Source organism: Stomoxys calcitrans, chromosome 5 (assembly GCF_963082655.1).
Source record: "Stomoxys calcitrans chromosome 5, idStoCalc2.1, whole genome shotgun sequence".
NCBI classification, from domain to species: domain Eukaryota; kingdom Metazoa; phylum Arthropoda; class Insecta; order Diptera; family Muscidae; genus Stomoxys; species Stomoxys calcitrans.
The window spans coordinates 12,092,797-12,115,329 of record NC_081556.1 but is presented as its reverse complement, the minus strand read 5'-3'; the positions used below and the strand labels follow the sequence as shown (position 1 = coordinate 12,115,329).

Sequence of the window (22,533 nt, the reverse complement as noted above, 5' to 3'; positions counted from 1 at the left end):
TTCTTTGACATGGGAAATTTGGCCGATTTTTTTTTTTGGAAGCAAATTTTATTCAAAATTTTTTGCAGTGGAAAATTTTGTCACAATTCCTTTTCTATTCGAAATTTTGTCAAATTTTCAAGATATGGAGTAAATTCTTCTGCCATGGGAAATTTTGTTTCAAAAATTTTTTTCTAAGAAATCTTTGACACAGAAATTTTTGTTAACATAGTCCTTTCTATAGAAAACATTGCCAAAAATTTCTTTGTTGTTGGAGTTTTATGGCAAAATACATTTAACCTCATTTTGTTCCTTTAATATTGAGCCTTGCCATACTAAATTTGAGTCATTTACGAATTTTCATCATTACCCTGAACCAAAATTTTACGACCACATTTATTTGGAATATTTTGCGTAATTGAGAGATTAGCCTTAAGCGTTATGAGAGTGAAATCATCAGCTCTCCCTTATACATAGATGGCTAATGTTTATTTCAAAAATGCTTCAGTATAAAACCAGCTATCGAAACCAGCAGACATACATGTGTCAGTACCTAGTCATTGGTAAATTTAATAAAACAAACCACAAAGAAAACACTTCAAAAGGTACATATATATCTAACTGTGAATGTGGTATTTAGTTGTGTTTCAATAAACTTTGTCTACACTGAGAGAATATTAGAAAATTAAATTTTGTCAGTACTTGATTTTGTGTACAATTCTATTTTCTTTGAAAATATGCTAAAAATTTTTTCATTTCCATTAAAAGTTTTGTGGAAGTTTAATGTTCATAGAAAAGTCATGCTGTAAAGTTATATCAATGAAGTTGACTCTCTTAGGGGACACCTTCACGTATGATGTCGTTTATGTAAATTTAAAAAAAAAAATCATAAAAAAAAGTTTTCTACAATTGGAAACTATAAAATATTCCAAGCAATACAGCTCTTGCGAAGTAATTTCTTGAACATTTTGTTAAAATACAATTAGAAGGACAATGTCACCTATATTGTCTTCTATGTTTGGAAGAAGTTTCAATGCACAAAAATCTATAAAAAATATCCTTTACCGCAAGCAAAGAAAATTTCTCTTGCACTTTAACTTTCTCGATAATTTTGCTGAAAGACCACATGAGGGAGAATGTCCCTTATATTGTCTTCTATGTTTGGTAAAAGTTTGAAATCCCAAAAATTTATAAAAAATATTCTACAGTTGCAAGCAATGAAATTTATCTTGCTCCTTAACTTTGTTGTTAATATTGCTGAATGACCACCTGAGGGACAATGTCACTTATATTGTCTTCTATGTTTGGAGGAAGTTTTAAATCCCAAAAATCAATAAACAATATTCTTCAGCTGCAAACGCAATGAGATTTTCATAAAACTTTCTTTGCGATTTAACTTTTTTCGATAGTTTAGCTGAACAATCACATGAGAGAAAAAGTCACCAGTATTGTCATCTATGTTGGTCAGTTATATACAGAAAAATTTGAAAACAATGAATTTAATAACAGAAAACTATTAAATTGCCGTAGAATATTTCGCTTGCGATTTAATTTTTCGAAATTGTTTTCAAAAGACACTATGAGGGACTATGTCATCTATATTGTCTTTTATGTTTGAAAGAAGTTTTAATCACAAAAATTAATTAATAATATTCGACAGCTGCAACCGATGAAATTTTTCTTATGCTTAAACTTTTTCGATAATTTTTTTTTGAAAGGTCCCATGAGGGACAATGTCACCAATATTGTCTTCTATGTTTGGAAGTTTTAATTCACAAATATCTATAAAAACAAATATTATAAAGCTGGAAATTTAACTTTTCGATAATTTTGTTGAAATACCATATGAGCGACAATGTCACCTATATTGTCTTCTATGGTGGTAAGTTTTATTAACAAAAAGACCTTAAGAAAAGTATGCTACCCCCGCACTAGACGAAATTGTCATGTAATATTACTCTTGTGTTTTATCTTTTTCGATAATTGAGCTGAAAGTCGAAAGGAGGGACAATGTCACTCATATTGTCTTCTAAGTTGCTCAGTTTTACTCACAAAAATTTGTAAACAAAGTATTTCACACCAGAAAACGATGAAATTTCCATAGAATAATCCTCCTGCGCTTTAATGTCTTTAAAATATTATTTAAAAAAACTATGAGGGACAATGTCACATATTTTGTCCTCTATGTTTGAAAGTTTTAAATCACAAAAATTTATAAAAAAAAACACTCGAACGCTGCAGCAGATGAAATTTCTCTTGCGCTTTAACTTTTTCAATAATTTGGTTGAAAAACAATGCCAGGGACAATGTCACCAATATTGTCTTCTGTGTTTGGAAGTTTTAATTCAGAACAATCAATTAAACATAATCCACAGCTGCAAACTATAATATTTCGACTTAATATTTTTCTTACATTTTTACTTTTTTGATAATTTTGTTGAAAGAACATATGAGAGACAATGTCACCTATATTGTCTTCTATGGTGATAAGTTTTGTTCACAAAACAGCCACAAAAAAGTATTTCAACCCCGCTAACGATGAAGTTGTCATATAATATTACTCTTGAGCTTTATCTTTCCCAATAATTTAGCTGGAAGACCAAATGAGAGACAATGTCACTCATATTGTCTTTCATGTTGCTCAGTTTTACTCTCAAAAATTTGTAAACAAAGTATTTTACACCAGAAAACGATTGAATTTCCATAGAATAATCCTCTTGCGGTTTAATGATTAAAAAAATTTATTTAAAAAAAACTATGAGCAGCAATGTCACCTATATTGTCTTCTATGTTTAAAAGAAGTTTTGAATCACAAAAATTTATAAAAAAATAATCGACAGCTGCTAGAGAAACATTTCTCTTGAGCTTTAACTTTTTCGATAATATTGTTGAAAAACAATACGAGGGACAATGTCACCAATATTGTCATCTAAGTTGGTCAGTTTTAATCAGAAAAGATTAAAGAGGTATTTTACACCAAAAAACGATGACATTTCCATAGAATATTACGCTAGCGATTGAATCTTTAGAAAATGTCAAAAAACACAATGGATGACAATGTCACCTATATTGTCTTTTATGTTTGGAAGAAGTTTTAAATTCCATAAATCTCTAAAAAAAATGTTTCTAAGCTACAATCTATGACATTTTTCTTGCGCCCCAACTTTTTGCATAATTTTGCTATAAAACCACATGAGGGACAATGTCACCCATATTGTCTTTTAAGTTGGTCAGATTTATTCACAAAAATTTTTACCAGCAAACGATAAAGTTTCTATAAAATATTCTAATAGGGATTCAATTTTTCGAAAATTTTCTTTAACAGCACTATGAGGGACAATGCCACCTATATTGTCTTCTATATTTGAAAGAAGTTTTAAATAAGAAAAATCTATAAAAAATAATCGACAGCTGCAAGCGAGAACATTCTCTTGCGCTTTTTTCGATAATTTTGTTAAAAAACAATATGGGGGACAATGTCACCTAAATTGTCTTCAATGTTTGTAAGAAGTTACAAATCATAAAAATCTGTGAAACATATTCTACAGCTGCAAACGATGACATTTCTATACAACATTTTTCTTCCCTTTTTACTTTTTCGATAATTTGCTGTAAGAGCACATGAGGGACAATGTCACCCATGTTGTCTTCTATGTTTTATTTACATAAAAAAAAAAAACAAAAATCTATTTTATCTCCGCAAACAATGAAACTGGCATATAATATTCCTCTTGCTATTCATATATTCCCAAAAATTTAGTTGAAAAACACCATGAGGGACAATGTCACCTATATTGTATTTTATGTTGTTAAGAAAGTTACTTTTATCAATTTTTACATTCAGGCATTGTTTATGAATTCTCTCAGTGTCTCAAGGAAAACGAGTAATTCACCATGCTTTGAGTATAACAATATTTAGCACACACCTTAAAAACTTGACCTTCTTTCCCCCTCCCCCACACCATTAGTCAATTATGTTGTGTGGAAATTGTCAACAAAATAAAATAATTTTGGACTCTCAATTATCAAATAAAGAAAATTCCCCAAAAGACAAACCTCAAAAACTGGCCAAACGCATAACTTTTAGCTCCGGCATAAAAGAGATTTATGGAGAATTTTGTGCCAATACCTCAATACATGGCTTTCAATATTTCGGCCAACAGCGACCTTGGAAGGAGATATTCTTTTGGATTGTGGTCTTCATCATAACAATGGGCTTTTGCAGCACCATTATAGTGAAAATTTACTATAAATGGCATGAGTCACCGGTGATAGTGAGTTTTTCGGAGAGATCTACTCCCATATGGAATATACCCTTTCCGGCTATAACCATTTGTCCAGAGACCAAAAGAACTATGAATAAAACAGGTGGGTAATGAAAAACAACGCACACATGCTTACTTCCAATTTCCTTTTCCCCCTTTACAGATTTAAAATATGGCAGATTGCTGTCGAACTTCCTGGAGTATTTGAAAAATCATGAAAAATTCAGCCAGAATTTTACCGAACAACAGCTGCAACAAACCTTGGCCTTAATGCATATTTGCCGCTTGGAAATCGAGAGCGTTCATGATATACCCCCTCTGAACTATACGAAAATCATGGGTGAAATGGACTACACAAAAATCTTGGATGAAATGCAACCCAGTTTTGAGAAATATTTCTTCATCTGCAAATGGTTTGGCAATCGCAGCAAGTGTGAGGAGTTATTCACCAAAGTCTATACAGATGGTGGCATGTGCTACACTTTCAATAGCTTAAATATCACCGATATATATAGGGAAGATGTGGTGCAACACCAAAACAGTCTGAATCGAACTCCCAGCCCTTCGTTTTTCCAGCAAAATAAGTCCACCAATTGGTCCTTGGAGCAGGGTTATGATGAAAACAGTGATGTGCTAACCTTTCCTGCCCGCGTATTGAGTTCTGGCTCTACGGTGGGTTTGCAAATCTATTTGCAAAGTTTTATGCAGGAGTTGGATTATACCTGCAATGGAGCGGTGCAGGGTTTCCGCATACTTTTACACTCTCCCGATGATGTGCCCTCGGTGTCCCAGCACTTTGTGCGCATAGCCATGGATAAGGAAATTTTGATAGCTGTAAAACCCAAAATGATAACCACCGCCCAGGACATAGCAGCCTATGATCCCCAAAAGCGACGCTGTTACATGAACAAGGATCGCCAATTGAAATTTTTCAAAATCTACACTCAAAACAATTGCCAAAGGGAATGTTTGACCAATTTCACCTATAAAGAGTGTGGCTGTGTGCGTTTCTCAATGCCCCGTACCGCAGACATGACCATTTGTGGGGCAGATAAAATTCACTGTTATCGCCAGGCCAAGGAGAAATTATTACTGCAACAATTTTCCCAGGGTTTGAAGAACAAGGATTTGGCGAGTTTACCTCTTGAAGCAGCCGGTTGCCAATGCATGCCTGCCTGCACTTCATTGGATTATGAGACTGAATTGTCTGAGGGTCATTTCGATATTGTCAACACTTTGGAGGCCTTTGGCAGTTTGGAGGATTATAACAAAGCATATCCGGGTGGCCGTATGTCCTTGGTTATGATCTATTTTAAGGAAAATGAATTTATTACCTCCAGACGTTCGGAGTTGTATGGACTCACAGAGTTGTTGGCCAATTTTGGAGGAGTTTTTGGTTTATTTATGGGCATTTCCATACTAAGTGTGGTGGAGATGTTCTATCATTGCACACTGCGTCTGTGGTCGAACATGAATCGTGTTTAGACGACTAAGAGGAGTTGGAAAAACCTTAAAGTTTATTATTGAAGTGTAAGTAAATAAGGAAAAAAAGATGGCATATGAATTTCAAAGATAGCAAAATCAGGAAAAATGATTGTTAAAATTTTCTATATAGAATAAAATTTTTATTAAAGCTCTCACAGAAATGAAGTTTTAAGTTTTTTAAATTTTTTTTAGAAATTTTATCAAAATTTCCCAAGCTAAGGTGAATTTTGATAAAACAACAAATTTGTCAAAATTTCCTATATAAATGAAATTTTGAAAAAAAATGTTCCATAGTTATGAAATTTTGAAAAAATTTTAAAGCACGAAATTATGACATACTATTCAGGAGCAAAGGAATTTTTAATAAAATCTTTAACGAAACTTGCTATAAAACCAAAGTTTTGACAACAATTCCCATAAAATAGAAATGTCGACAAACATTCCTATTAAAATGCAATTTTGACAAAAATTTCCTTGGAAATTAAATTTTGATAAAAATTTCCTTGAGAAATGAAATTGTGCCGAAATTTCCAATAACAATGAAATTCGGACAACATTTCCCATAGAAATGAGATTTTGACAAAATTTCCCTTAGAAATGTAATTTTGACAAAATTTCCCTGAAAATAAAATTTTTACAAAATTTCCCCTAGAAATAAAATTTTGCTAGAAATTTCCCAACATTTCACACAGATATTAGATTTTGACAAAATTTTCCATAGAAATGAGATGTTTACAAAATTTCACATAGCAATAAAATTTTGACAAAATATCCCACATAAATTAAATTTTGAAATAAAATTTTGCCAAAACTTCCCATAGAAATAAAGTTTTGCAAAAATTTCCCATAGAAATAAAATTTTGCAAAAATTTCCCATTGAAAAAAATTTGCCAAAATTTCCCATAGAAATGAAATTTTGCAAAAATTTCCCATAGAAATGAAATGAAATTTTGCAAAATTTTCCCATAGGAATAAAATTTTGCAAAAATTTCCCATAGAAATAAAATTTTGCAAAAATTTCCCATAAAAATTTAATTTTCAAAAATTTCCCATAGAAATGAAATTTTGCAAAAATTTCCCATAGAAATGAAATTTTGCAAAAATCATGCCAAGAAATGAAATTTTGCAAAAATTTCCCTTAGAAATGAAATTTTGCAAAAATTTCCCATAGAAATGAAATTTTGCAAAAATTTCCCCTAGAAATGAAATTTTGCAAAAATTTCCCATAGAAATAAAATTTTGATAAAATGTCAACCAAAAATGAAATTTTGATAAAACTTCCCATAGAAATGAAATTTTGCAAAAATTTCCCATAGAAATAAAATTTTGACAAAATGTCCACCAAAAATGAAATTTTGATAAAACTTCCCATAGAAATAAAATTTTGCAAAAATTTCCCATAGAAATGAAATTTTGATAAAACTTCTCATAGAAATAAAATTTTGCAAAAATTTCCCATAGAAATGAAATTTTGCAAAAATTTCCCATAGATATGAAATTTTGCAAAAATTTCCCATAGAAATGAAATTTTGCAAAAATTTCCCCTAGAAATGAAATTTTGCAAAAATTTCCCATAGAAATAAAATTTTGACAAAATGTCCACCAAAAATGAAATTTTGATAAAAATTCCTATAGAAATAAATTTTACAAAAATTTCCCATAGAAATGAAATTTTGCAAAAATTTTTCATAGAAATGAAATTTTGCAAAAATTTCCTGTGAAATTTTGACAAAACTTCCCATCGAAATAAAATTTTGAAAAAAATTCCCTTAGATATTAAAAATATCCCATTGCAAAGAAATTTGACAAACTTTTCCATTGAAATGAATTTTTGACAAAATAAAACTTTAACGAAATTTCCCCTAGAAATAAAATTTTGACAAAGTTTCCCAATGACATGAAATGAAACTACTGTAATTTTGTCAAAATTTTATTGCTATTGGAAATTTTGTAAAATTTCCTTGCAATGGAAAATTTTGTCAAAATTGCAATCCTATGGAAAATTTTCCAAAATTATATGTCTAAGGAAATTTTGTCCAAACTTCCTTGCCATGGGAAATTTTGTGAAAATCTCATTTCAGTAGGAAATTTTTTCACAATATCATTTTTATAGGAAACTTTGTTAAAATTATATTTTTTGGGAAATTTTGTCAAAATTTAATTTCTATGGGAAATTTTGTTAAAATTTCCTTTTGTCAAAAATTTATTCCTTGGGAAATTTTGTCAAAATTTCCTTGCTATATGAAATTTTGTCAAAATTTCGGTTCACTGATAAATTTGGTCAAAATTTAATTTTTATGGGAAATTTTACCAACTATTCTTGCAATGAGAAATTTTTTGTCAAAATTTCTTTGTTATGAGAATTTTTGTCAAAATATTATTTCCATGAAAAAATTTGTCTAAATTTCATTTCTATGCTAAATTTCGTCAAAATCGAGCTGACGATAGAAAATCTGGAAGGAAGGAAAGAGGTTTCCGACCGGATACCTGAGACGACACTTGAGGTCGACTGCGAGTCACTGCTGCCATCGGCACAGTCTTTGATTGACGGAACCCTGGTATTGCCATCTGGAAGATCATGTTACACGGATGGATCTAAGCTGGGCCTGGGGGTCTATATTGAGAACCCAGGGACTGAGATCTGTTTTAGACTGCCAGACCATAATACGGTCCAGCAGGCGGAGATCCGGGCGATCATGGAATGCGTGAGGTGGTGTGGTGTTAATGCGATAACGTCCAGTATGAACATCTTTACGGACAGTAAATAGGGTATAAGGGCAATAATAATCAGGACGGTAATATTACGTACAGTCTTGGAATGTAAGAAGGAAATTAACGCCTTATCTGGGATGGCACGATCTGCATCGTTTGGGTGCGGGGCCATAGCGGAATAAGGGTAATGAGAAAGCAGACGTTTTGGCAGTGAAGACCAGATGAATGCCGCCAATAAACTTGGTTAACCCGAAGCCTTTCGGGTCAACGTTGTCCGACTTAAGGGCGTGGGCGACTAAAGCGCATGCAAGCCTTTGGAATAGCGAAAAGGTGGGTAGGCGGACGAAAATTCTATGGGGGGATCCAAGTCGAGAGAAGACGACGCTTTTACTGCAAGGAAGTAAGAAGGAGTTCAGTAAAGTTTTCGGTATCATAACGGGACACATAGGACTACGAGCTCACTTATGCAAAATCGGTGCGACAAGTGATAGCGCATGTGTAGGGCATGCGGGGTAGATGATGAGACATTGGAGCTTTTCCTACGTGATTGCCGGCTTTCGCTTCCAATAGATACCAGTACTTAGGTGGGGACACAATACCAGACATGAACCAACTTAGGGGAGTGGTATTGAAAACAATTAAGGATTTTGTAAGTAGCACGGAATTCCTAACTTAAATTTTCTTTTACGAGGTTACTTTTCTAGTATTTAGTATTTAGAGGCCACAACAAGCCAATTACTGGCTTAGGTGTATATCCATAGTGGCATGGGGCGGATTAATATCTTCACCCTCTTTTCAACCTAACCCTAACCTATCCTAAGGGAAATTTTGTCAAAATCTCATTTCTGTAAGAAATTTTGTCAAAAATTATTTCTATGGGAAACTTTTTGAAAATTTTATTTCTATGGGAAATTTTATCAAAATTTCATGTAATAGGGAAATTTTGTCAAAATTTCATGTAATTTGGAAATTTAATCAAAATTTCTAAGGCAAATCTAGTTTAAATTTCATTTTGTCAAAAATTCATTTCTATGGAAAATTTTGTCAAAATTTAAATTCTCCAAAAAGTTTTTCATAAATTTTTTCAAAATTTCATGTAATAGGGAAATTTAGTAAAAATTTTATGTAGTTTGGAAATTTAATCAAAATTTCTAAGGGGAATTTTATTTAAATTTCAGTTTGTCAATTTTGTCAAAATTTAAATTCCCCAAAAAATTTTTCATGAAATAAAATTTTGATAAAATGTTCAAATATTGACGACATTTTTCATGCAAAATTGGACAAATAAAACGAATCGTATGGAAAGCATGTTTTGCATTTTACTCTGCTCAAATAAAACCTCGCTAATATTCGATTTGCCCTGTGACTTTTTATTCACCAAAGACAGCAAGATTTTTTTTTTTTTACTTTTTTACATTCTTTACTCCCAATTGTGACCCTAATTGCTGTTCAATATGGTAATGTGTGCTCAGCCATGCAATCGTAAATTCGTATGGGAGTTCCAGTGTGCTAAAGTAATGGGGAAAATTTCTATAAATTAGCATGTCAGCTAGTGGAAAATAATTAGTGCAGCATAGGTACACTGTGCGACGGGGTAAATTTGAGTGAAACAAACCTGTAACAAAGTGAGTGTGTGAGTTGAGTTGAGTGTGTGAGTTGAGTTGAGTGTGTGAGTTGAGTTGAGTGTGTGAGTTGAGTTGAGTGTGTGAGTTGTACAACAACTGGTGACCCTCATCAGTGCCTAGTGTATCGTATCCGTCCGTCTGACTGGAGTACAGTTAAAAGAAATTTTAAAAACGATTTCTTTGAAAAAAAAAATTGAAAAAATTTCTTTTTGAGTAAAACATATCAAAAGCAGACTCTCCCGGATATAAAATTTTATATTATTCCCTTATACAGCATTTTACATCATGACATCGGCTGTCTACAATCGCAATAAGACGGAATCCAAGGACACTACCATCTCTATTACCGATGAAGAAAAGGCTTTGGAAAGTAATGCAACTCCAAAATCCACCTGCCGCAGAAAGTCTCTGGTACGAGGTGTCAAGGAAATTTGGAGAGAGTTTTGTGCCAACACCTCCATACACGGCTTTCAATATTTCGGCCAACAGAGGCCGCGCAAGGAGATCATCTTTTGGATTATAGTTTTTGTCACATCCATCTATTTTTGCAGCTCTATCATTTTAGGCATTTATGTGAAGTGGCGCGAATCACCAGTGATAGTAACCTTCTCCGAACGTTCTACACCCGTTTGGAAAATACCCTTTCCGAGAGTTACCATATGCCCGGAAAATAAAAGGACCATGAATGGGTCAAGAGGTAAGGTCGGTGGGGGATTGTTAAAATACAGAAAAAAAGAAATTTAACAAACTTTTCCCAAGGCAATTTGGAAAATTCGACCAAATTTAGACATACATTTTTTTTGTGATTTTTTGAACATTTTCTACCTCTAGATCATATTCAATGCTTTTTATTCAAAGAAAAGCATAGCAAAGAACTTATAAAAGTAGTAAAAAGCAAGTGTGTTGTTATTCAAAACACTTTGACTGCCAAGGTGTATCGCGATTTCTAATACGCCGTGTCTCTTCATCAACACCATGGTGTATCAGAAATCACGATCCACCATGGCAGTCAAAATGTTTTGAATAACAACACACTCGCGCCCAACTTTTATAAGTTCTTTGCTATGCTATTCTTTGAATAGAAATCATTGAATATAATCTCGAGCTAGATGTTGGAAAAATCGCAAAGCTCGAGATCATATTCCATGTTTTTTATTCAAAGAATAGCAAAGCAAAGAACTTATAAAAGTTGGACGCGAGTGTGTTGTTATTCAAAACACTGACAGGCATGGTGGATCGTGATTTCTGATACACCATGGTGTTGATGAAGAGACATGGCGTATCAGAAATCGCGATCCACCATGCCAGTCAAAGTGTTTTGAATAACAACGCACTCGCGCTGTAAAACAACGCACTTTGCCATGTAAACACTTCTCCCCAAAGAGGTGTCGCTCTGCGGCACGCCTTTCAGACTTGGCTGTAAAAAGGAGGTCCCTTAACACCGAGCTTAAAAATTGAATCGGACAGCACTCACTGATTTGTGAGAAGTTGGCCTCAATTCCTTAAAGAAATGTTCAAGGGCAAATTTGCATTTGCCTATCAAGTTATTGACCGATGTGGACCGTACCTGATATGCCGTACATGTCATATAAAAATATAACCTACAAAATTTGAGGCAAATCGAGTAATAATTGCGCCTTCAAGAGGCTCAGAAAGTCAAATTGGGAGACCATACTTGGCACAGTTGTTGAAAGTCATACCACAACGACATATTGCAAAATTTCAGCCAAATTGGAGAAGAATTGCACCGTCTAGGATTCAATAAGTCAAATCAGGTGATCGATTTATATGGCAGCTATAACAGGTTGTGGATTGACTTTAACCATATTTGGCATAGATGTTGGATGTGCTACCAAAATGATATGTGCAAAATTTTAGCTAAATCGGATAAGAATTGCGCCCTCTAGAAGCTCAAGAAGTCAAGACCCAAGATCGGTTTATAGGGCAGCTATATAAGGTTATGGACAGATTTAGACCATACTTGGCACAGTTGTTGGATGTCGTACCAAAATGATATGTGCAAAATTTCAGCCAAATCAGATAAGAATTGCGCCCTCTAGAAGCTCAAGACCCAAGATCGGTTTATAGGGCAGCCATATCAGGTTATGGAGTATTTTGGACCATACTTGGCACAGTTGTTGGATGTTTGCGCCCTCTAGAAGCTCAAGAAGTCAAAACCCAAGATCGGTTTATATGGCAGCTATATCAGGTTATGGACTGATTTAGACCATACTTGGTACAGTTGTTGGATGTCATACCAAAATGATATGCGCAAAATTTCAGCCAAATTGGATAAGAATTGCGCCCTCTAGAAGCTCAAGAAGTTTAGACCCAAAATCGGTTTATATAGCAGCTATATCAAACATGGACCGATATGGCCCATTTAAAATCCCAAACAATCTACACTTATAAGAAGTATTTGTGCAAAATTCCAATCGCCTAGCTTTACTTCTTCGAAAGTTAGCGTGGCTAGATCGACTTAAAATGCCATGACGATCAAAAATATATACACATATGGGGTCTTAGACGAATATTTCAAGGTGTTACAAACGGAATGCTGAAATTAGTATACCCCCATCCTACGGTGCAGACAAAATATATTTGCCTAATACAATTTAAACCAATTCCATTTCTGTGCAAACCAAATGCCTATTTTCATTTTATTATCTCTTTCTCTCTCCCATTTCTTTCTCTCTCTCTTGTTTAAGTTCCCTCGTTTTTTCAACTTGTCAACTCTCTCAGGGCTTACCTACAGCAAGGCAAAGAGTTTCAATCAAATTTCACCACTACCGATTTAGAAGATGTTCTCACCTTAATGCAACTGTGTAATGTTGCCACTGAGGTAGAGTTGCCATCCTTTGAACACGAAGTCAAAGACTACATTGAAATTATCAATAAATTGATGCCAGATATAAGCAGATATTGCTTCAGTGGTTTATGGTTTGGCGTGGAGAAAAGTTGTGACAAGCTGTATACCCGAATCTATACCGAAGATGGAGTGTGTTTTACCTTCAATGGTCTGCTGGATCATGACTTATATCGAGAGCATACCATACAATACCAAAGGAGTTTAAATTCAAGCCTGTACCACAAAGTGGATATGTTTCAAAATCTTTCTTTGAGTTGGTCCCTGGAGCAGGGTTACCATGATGATGGCGATCTGAACACATATCCGGGTCGTGTGTTGGGTTCTGGAGCCATGGCGGGATTTTTGTCTGTCTTACAAGGCTTTGCGGAGGAGCTTGATTACAGCTGCCGTTATGTGCCAGATGGTTTCAAGGTAATGCTACACTCACCCGATGATGTGCCCACCATGGGTAAACATTTCGTACATGTCTCCATGGACAAGGATGTTATGATTGCGGTGAAACCCAAAATGATAACCCCCTCAGCGGGCATACCTGCATATACACCCCACAAAAGGCAATGTTATTTGAGCAAGGACCGCCAATTGAAGTTTTTCAAGATCTACAGTCGTAATAATTGTGAATTGGAGTGCTTGACCAATTTCACCTATCACCGGTGCGGCTGTGTTACCTTTGCCATGCCTCGTAGTGCCGAAACTCCTGTGTGTGGGGCAGATAAACTTTCTTGCTATCGCATGGCCAACGAAAAGCTATTGTTTCAACAATTTACCCAAGATTGGCAATCGAAGAGGGAAACTAGCATTGGAACTTTGGAAAATTGTGATTGCCTGCCAGCCTGCACTTCTTTGGACTATGAAACTGAGATATCAGAGGCAGTTTTTCATCTGGAGAATCATCTGAACGCCGTTGGTGACTATGCGGGCTTTCGTGTTAAATATCCCGGCATGGCAATGAGCGTTTTGTGGGTCTATTTCAAGGAGCCTCATTTCATTACCTCTCGACGTTCGGAGTTGTATGGAGTCACCGATCTTTTGGCAAATTTTGGCGGTGCATTTGGTCTATTTATGGGGTTTTCCCTGTTGAGTGTAGTTGAAATATGTTATCATTTTACACTGAGATTGTGGTCGAATATGGGTAGACATCAAATAGGGGTTTGAAAGAAGTTTTGGTGGTATGTACTTTAAAAAAAAAAAAAAAAAAAACTGAACTACAAATAGAGTTTAATTGGAGTTATAAATAATTTTCTGGGATTGATGGTGTCCAAGTCAAGTAAGAATTTTCCCTTTGGGTTCTCAAGAAGTAAACTCGCATGGTGGGTTTATGTGGAAGCGATATTTGGCACGCATGACTGACATGGTGACAGGTGAAAGACCAATTTGGTACGCATGACTGACATGGTGAAAGACCAATTTGGTACTCATGACTGACATTTTGACAAAATTTCCCATAGAAATAAAATTTTGGCAAAATTGCCCATAGAAGTGAAATTGTGAGAAACATTTCTTTACCTTTTTTTTTAAATTTATTGAGGAGACTTTTTTTCTTTACCTTTCTTTTTTTTATTTATTAAGCAGACTTTTTTCTATACACTACAATTAAAAGAAATTTTGAATAAATTTTTTAAAGGAAATTTTGACTAAATTCCCCATAGGACTGACATTTTGACAAAAATTTCCATGGATATGAAATTTTGACAAAATTTCTCATGGAGATAAAATTAAAATTTAACAGACCGTTTTATATGACCGATATATGTCATACTGCTGACAATTGCTAAAAGTCCTAGCAGAAGGCAGTGTGCAAAATTTTAGTGAAAACGGATGAAAATTACGCCCTCTAGCGGCTCAAAAAGTTCTATCAAAGATCTGTTTACATGAGAGCTTTATCCGGTTGTGGACCGCTTCGGGACGTTACTGACGTGAATTTTTTTAAACTTTAAGCTTTCCTATAGCTCTTAAAATATCACCGCTAGAGGGCGCATGTTTTTTATACGACTGTATTTTTGCACGATGACTGTAATTAACGAATTGCTAAAAGTCATAGCAGAAGTCATTGTGCAAAATTTTAATGAAAACGGATAAAATTTACGCCCTCCAGCGGCTCAAATAGTTCTATCAAAAAATTTGTTTATATGAAAGCTTTATCCAGTTATGAATCGCTTCGGGACATCATTGACGTGAATTTATTTTAAACTTTCCTATAGCTCTTAAAAAATCACCGCTAGAGGGCGCATGTTGTTTGTACGACTGTCATTTTGCACGATGACTGTGATTAATGTGATTAATCACAGTCATCGTGCAAAATGGCAGTCGTATAAAAAAAATGCGCCCTCTAGCGGTGATTTTTTAAGAGCTATAGGAAAGTTAAAAAAAAGAAACAAGTTAAAAAGCGTTAAGTTCGGCTAGGTCGGGTTGAATTTCTGCGAAATCGGATTATAAAGGCGACTTTTACGGGTCTAAAACCTTAAATCGAACGATTGGTCTATATGGCAGCTAAATACAAATCTGGACCGATCTAGGCCAAATTGGAGAAGGATGTCGAAGGGCCCAGCGCAACTCATTGTTCCAAATTTTGGCAAAATCGGACAATAAATGCGCCTTTTATGGACCCGATATCTTAAATCAAGAGATCGGTCTATATGACAGCTATATCCAAATCTGGACAAAATTGAAGAGGGATGTTGAAAAGCCTAACACAACTAACACAAATTTCAGCAAAATCGGATAATATGGGTTGCCCAAAAAGTAATTGCGGGTTTTTTAAAAATAAAAGTAAATGCATTTTTAATAAAGCTTAGAATGAACTTTAATCAAATATACTTTTTTTACACTTTTTTTCTAAAGCAAGCTAAAAGTAACAGCTGATAACTGACGGAAGAAAGAATGCAATTACAGAGTCACAAGCTGTGAAAAAATTGGTCAACGCCGACTATGTGAAAAATCTGCAATTACTTTTTGGGCAACCCAATAAATGTGGCTTTTATGGACCTAAAACCTTAAATCGGTGGATCGGGCTAAATCAAGATATAGTCCGATATAGCCCACCTTCGTACATAACCTGCTTATGGGCAAAAAAAGATTTTGCGCATAGTTTCAGCTGAATATTTCTGTTTTTGAAGACTGCAGCGTGATTTCAACAGACAGACGGACGGACATGGCGAGATCGTCTACGATTTTTACGACGATCAAGAACATATATATTTTATAGGGCCGGAAATGAGTATTTCGATGTGTTGCAAACGGAATGACAAAATGAATATACCCCCATCCTACGGTGGTGGGTATAAAAACACACAAAATTCAGAAAAATCGATAGTACGGCCCATATAATATGATTTTTGAAGAACAAAGTTGGATATCATCCCACGAAAGCGCTCATAATTCACAGCTACGTTACGATTCCCATCATCTTTGAAGAAGTAAGGTCCAATGATGCCACCAACCCATAAACCACCCCAAACTGTTACTTTTTTTATCCACCATAATAGAAAGGGGGTATACTAATCTAGTCATTCCGTTTGTAACACCTCGAAATATTGATCTGCGACTCCATAAAGTTAATATATTCTGGATCGCCTTGACATTCTGATTCGATCTAGCCATGACGTCCATCCGTCTATCGAAATCACGATAGCGGTCGCAAGCGTCAAGCTAGCCACCTGAAATTTTGCACAGATACTAACTATTGATGTAGGTAGTAGGGGATTGCAAATGGGCCATATTGGTTTAGATTTGTATGTAGCTCCCATATAAACCGATATCCCAATTTGACTTCTTGAGCCCTTACAAGCCGACATTTTTGTCCGATTTGGCTTAAATATTTACACCACAGTTTGTAAGACGATTCATGGTGAAATTATAGACCACACTGAAGATGTTTGACAGTGAAACAAAACACAAAACTTTACTTGTGGTGAAAAACTAATAAGAATTGCGCCCTCTAGCGGCTTACTATGTTCAATAGAGCGATAGGTTTATATAAGAGAGTATGTTGAATAAAATTCGAGCCATCTTTGGAATTTGGAAATCATGTGTTATCCACAAATGTATAAAAATAATATCGCTCCACCCTAATATGCATTTGATATAATTACAGTGGAAAGATATTTCTTGGGATTTAATAGTAAATTTTAATTATGGCCATTTAGCGTGAAGCATTATTTAAGACCACAAATGAAAATTTACTTCGAATAATAGCTAAAGTCTTTGTGGTCATCAGTTTCATTGTGATACAACAAGGACAAACACTTGGCAAAATTTGCTAAATTTAGCAAATTTAGCAAATTTTTTTACATATTTTCTTCGACAGCTACAATGTCAGCTAGAAACAAAAGTTTCATCATTGACATACCATCAGTTGATAAGGAATATGCATTTGCACATCAGCCTAAATCTAAGAAAAATGCATTTCGCCAGTCCCTAGAGGAGGTTTATTCGGAATTTTGCTCCAACACTACCATACATGGCTTTCAATATTTTGGCCAACATCGTCCTTGGAAGGAGGTAATATTTTGGATTGCCATGTTTGTGGCCTCGATCTTCTTTTGCACCTACATAATTGTGCAATTATATGGGAAATGGTGTGAGACTCCGGTGATTGTATCCTTGTCGGAGAAATCTACACCCATATGGAATATACCATTTCCCGCGGTTACCATATGTCCGGAGACCAAAAGAAGCATAAATCAAACGGGTGAGAATAAGAAAAAAACAAAAACTATTAACAAAAGAATTCAAAAAAAGAAATATGGAAAATATTTGTGCTTATCCAATCCCAAAGGGGGTTTATGGATCTTATAACTATTGGGTTGCCCAAAAAGTAATTGCGGATTTTTTAAAAGAAAGTAAAACTTAGAATGAACTTTACTCAAATATACTTTTTTTACACTTTTTTTTCTAAAGCAAGCTAAAAGTAACAGCTGATAACTGACAGTAGAAAGAATGCAATTACAGAGTCACAAGCTGTGAAAAAATTTGTCAACGCCGACTATATGAAAAATCCGCAATTACTTTTTGGGCAACCCAATATTAACAAAAGAATTCAAAGAAAGAAATGTGGAAAATATTTGTGCTTATCCAATCCCAAACGGGGTTTATGGAGCTTATTAGTTCATGAGTGCTTTTATGAACTGAGCAAAAGAATAGGCATTTTTTTCAGACAATAACAGATGTCACACCATTGGTCGTCCACTTTCAGACAGTTTGGCAATATATATTCCAGCACTTGCAGGTGATTGGTAAGATCAACTCTTCGGTACCTTTATAATCATAGCCAACAATGGGGTGATCTTAGTAATCTAAGAAATGCAACTGCAACTGCTGTGATATCTCTGACCAAATTATTTGAAAATTGCCTACCAATGGTATGAAATCTGTTTCCTCATGGCCTGAAAATGAAAATTGCTCCTCTCCCCTGAGATCATAAAAAAACTCACCTCGCTAACTTTTTCGTGGTCATAAAATCGATTAACATTCTCTGATATTTTTTCCTTTTTTTTATCGATTTTAAGCTTACTCTTACTCTCTCCAACTCAAATGGTTATTAAAAATTGTCATATTCCATTTCTCTCTCCTTTTATCCCTCTCTCTCTCTCTCTCTCTCTCTCTTTCATTTTGATAGTTCCTTCATATCTACAACTTGTCAACTCTCTCAGAGTTTACCTACAGCAAGGCAAGAAATTTCATTCAAATTTCACCACTACAGACTTGAAAGATGCTCTCACCTTAATGCAATTATGCGATGTTGCCACTGATGCTGGGTTGCCATCGTTTCAACATGACGCCCTAGACTACATAGAAATTCTCAACAAAATGTTGCCAGATTTCAACAGATACTGTTACAGTGGCATATGGTTTGGTGTGGAGAAAAGTTGTGATAAAATGTTTAGCCGTACCTACACCGAAGAGGGAGTGTGTTTTACCTTCAATGGTCTAAAGGAAAAAGATTTATATCGAGAAAATACCATGCAATACCAAAGGAGTTTAAATTCAACACTACATGAAAGAGTACAGATGTTTGAAAATCATTCTTTAAGCTGGTCCCTGGAAGAGGGTTATAAAGTTCAAGGTGTATTACACACATACCCGGCTCGTGTCTTGGGTTCTGGATCGATGGCGGGGTTTATGCCCACCCTACAAGGCTTTGCCGAGGACATTGATTATAGTTGTCGTTATGTGGCTGCTGGTTTTAAGATACTGCTACACTCTCCAGATGATGTGCCTACTATGAGCAAACATTTCCTACACATCTCCATGAACAAGGATATAATGATTGCGGTGAAACCCAAAATGATAACCACCTCGGCTGGCATAGCTGAATATACTCCTCACAAGAGGCAATGTTATTTAACCAAGGATCGCCAATTGAAGTTCTTCAAAATCTACAGTCAGACTAACTGCGCCTATGAGTGTCTCACCAATTTCACCTATCATTTGTGTGGCTGTGTTACCTTCGCCATGCCTCGTAGTCCCGAGACACCTGTGTGTGGGGCAGATAAACTCTCTTGCTATCGCAAGGCCAACGAAGAGTTATTGTTTCGGCAATTTAACCGTGGCTTGCAGGCGATAGAGGCAGTTGAGGCCTTAGGAGATTGTGATTGTCTGCCCGCCTGCACTTCCTTGGACTATGAAACTGAGATATCCGAGGGTAGCTTTAGTCTGGAGAATACGCTGAAGGCCATTGGCGATTTTCAGGGCTTGCGTGATAAGTATCCTGGCATGGTAATGAGCGCTTTGTGGATCTATTTTAAGGAGCCTCAATTCATTACCTCTCGACGTTCCGAATTGTATGGAGTCACCGATCTTTTGGCCAATTTTGGCGGTGTCTGTGGACTATTTATGGGTGTTTCTTTATTGAGTGGAGTTGAGATATTTTATCACTTTACCCTGAGATTGTGGTCGAATTTGGGTCGTAATAGAAGAAGAGGTGTTTGAATAAAAGTTGATGTATTTTTAAATAAATTTGTTAAACATCTGCATCTCTCTGATATTTTTTTGGTAAATTTTCAAAGATTTTTCATGACTTATTTTTCCAAAAATGACAAATCTGCACTTGTTTAAAAGAAGCGCTTCTCACCTGTCAAAAACATGCAATTTTGAAAATTTATAAAAAAAACCAGTCCAAATTTTTGCGTTGCCATAAGGCAACACCAGTGTTATGTGGGTTGATTAGAGTTTGAAAATTTCTGTAGTGAAGTAAAAATTGCACCCTCCAGATTCTGAAGAAGTGAAAGCTATAACAGATTCTAGACCGATTTGAACCCGAAGTCATTGGCAAGGAAATAAAGTCGCGAAATCGGGTGGAAACTCAATGATGTTATGGAATGATTGTGCCCAATGTCTTCTTATAGAGGTTAAACATCTGTGCATAAGCTATGTCGCTTGAGCCCTCTAGCAACTCAAGGGACATCGGGTGATCGGTTTGTATGGGAGCTGCATTCAGTTATGGACCCATTCGAGTTAGCTTATGCACAGATATTTTACCTTTATTAGAAGAAATTGGGAACAATTTGGTCTAAATGTAGTAGAAATTGTGCCCTCTAGCGGCACGAGAAATCAAATAGGACGAATGTACTATATAGGAGCTATATCCAGTTATGAACCGATTCTGAACATATTTTTGAGGGATTTATGACTTCCAAAATCCATGAAAAGTATGGCACGAAACAGTTTGAGTGCTGATATAGCTCCCACATAAACCGTTCTCCCAATTTGATTTTTTTGGCCGATAGAGGGCGCTATTATTATGCAATTTCGATTACATTATGCATAATAATTTTTATAATGGCTTCCGAAATCCAAGACAAGGATAGTTTAATCGCTCCATATCCTGATCTGGCTGTTATGTTAGTCGATTCCTTATTTGACTTTTTCAGCCTCTAGAGGACGCAATTCGTTTACGATTTGGCTGAAATTGATATGAGAACTATATCAGGTTATAAACCGATTCGGGACATACTTATTGCAGATATTAGGCAACAACAACAGATATTAGCCTGCAAAATGTTTGTGAAATCTCATTTGAATTGCGTCCTCTAGCGGATCAAGAATTCAAATCTGGACAATCTTATCTCCATGGGCGATGAGGACCACGCCCACTAAGGCACTGGAGACTATTCTAGATATCCGACACATTGACATACAGATGAGGTGTGAGGCAGACATTGGGGCTATGAGACATGTTAGAATGGATTGAGGATGGGATCGAGGCGACGGTAGAAAACCTGGTAGGAAGGGAAGAGGTTTCCGATCGGATACCTGAGATGACACTTGTGGTCGAGTGCGAGGCACTGCTGCCAGCGGCACTGTTTTGGACTAACGGAACCCTAGTATTGCCATCTGGAAGATCATGTTACACGGATGGATCAAAGCTAGGAGCAGAGTGGGCCTGGGGGTCTACATAGAGAACCCAGGGACTCAGATCTGTTTTAGACTGCCTGACCATAATACGGTCCTGCAGGCAGAGATCCGGCCGATCACGGAATACGTGAAGTGGTGTGGTACTAACGCGAGGAAGTCGGATGTAAACATTTTTACGAACAATAAAACAGTGTTGGAAAGTAAGGAGATTTGGCTAGCGAATAAAGCAATTCGCTTGAAATTCACCCTAGAAGGGGCTCTGTGCTGGCGAAGCTGAACATAAAATGTTATGGATTTCAAAATCGTTATAAAAATAATCGTAACGTAAAAAAGTTTAATTAGGAAGAAGTTGCGCCCTCTGGCGGCTCAAGAAGTCAAATTAGAAGTTGGATTTATATGAGATTTGGACTATACTTGTTGTGGATTTGGAAATAGGACACATCTATTAAAATTGCAGTCAAATCTGATGAGAAATGCGCCCTCTAGCGGCTCAAAAAGTCAAATTCGGAAGTTGAGTTGAATATCGCCCTCTAGCGGTTAAATAGATAAAATCGGGGAAAGTTTCATGTGGGAGCTATATCAAATTATGAGCCGAATTGAGCCATAATGTGCACGTGTGGTGAAAATCATAACAAAAGTCATCTCGCAAAATTTCACCTAAATTGAATAGAAACTGCGCCCTCTAGCGGCTTAAGCTGTCCAATCAAGAGATCGGTTTATGTGGAAGCTTTATGAGGTTATGGAGCTATTCTTGTCATACTTTGCACGGATGTTGGAAGTCATAACAAAAGTTTTTGTGCAGAGTTTGAACTAAATGGAGTCTAGAGACTCCAAAACGGGAGATCAATATACATTGAAGTTATATCCGGTAGTGAACTGTTTCGACCATATTTAGCTCGGTTTATAGCAGGAACGTAGCTAGGAGGCTATTGGGCCCGAGCCCCACCTTCAAATATTTAAATTAAACTGATATTTAGCGCAGATACGTCTTTTTGCTGAACTCCTCATTTTCATGGCATTTCCTAAAGGAAAATTAATTTTCATATATATTTGTCGCTTCTCTGGAAAAATATCTTTCCATTGATGGCAGTTATATGTAACACAATCTCGCCATTATATGTAACGCAAACTCACCACCCTATGGTGGTGAATATAACAAATTGTACTTTGTTCAATTCGTTTCACATAATACTTTGTGTTTTTTGTTTTAAATAACGATATAAATAAAATGTCATTGAAATAT

The 22,533-nt window shown here is 35.5% G+C and overlaps 3 protein-coding genes across 3 annotated transcripts; all 3 read left to right on the top strand.

Moving 5' to 3' along the window:
- The first annotated feature begins 1,824 nt into the window (after nt 1-1,824).
- On the top strand, nt 1,825-5,824 carry LOC106083435 (pickpocket protein 28-like). The gene is made up of 3 exons (XM_013246434.2): nt 1,825-1,861; nt 4,030-4,347; nt 4,408-5,824. The coding sequence occupies exons 1-3, from the start codon at nt 1,825-1,827 to the stop codon at nt 5,727-5,729; spliced, it is 1,677 nt and encodes a 558-aa protein (XP_013101888.2). The 3' UTR covers nt 5,730-5,824.
- Nucleotides 5,825-10,306: 4,482 nt separating this feature from the next.
- On the top strand, nt 10,307-14,090 carry LOC106083405 (pickpocket protein 11-like). The gene is made up of 2 exons (XM_013246364.2): nt 10,307-10,763; nt 12,775-14,090. The coding sequence occupies exons 1-2, from the start codon at nt 10,352-10,354 to the stop codon at nt 14,088-14,090; spliced, it is 1,728 nt and encodes a 575-aa protein (XP_013101818.2). The 5' UTR covers nt 10,307-10,351.
- Nucleotides 14,091-17,246: 3,156 nt separating this feature from the next.
- On the top strand, nt 17,247-19,865 carry LOC106083406 (pickpocket protein 28-like). The gene is made up of 2 exons (XM_013246365.2): nt 17,247-17,625; nt 18,553-19,865. The coding sequence occupies exons 1-2, from the start codon at nt 17,247-17,249 to the stop codon at nt 19,863-19,865; spliced, it is 1,692 nt and encodes a 563-aa protein (XP_013101819.2).
- The last annotated feature ends 2,668 nt before the right edge of the window (nt 19,866-22,533 follow it).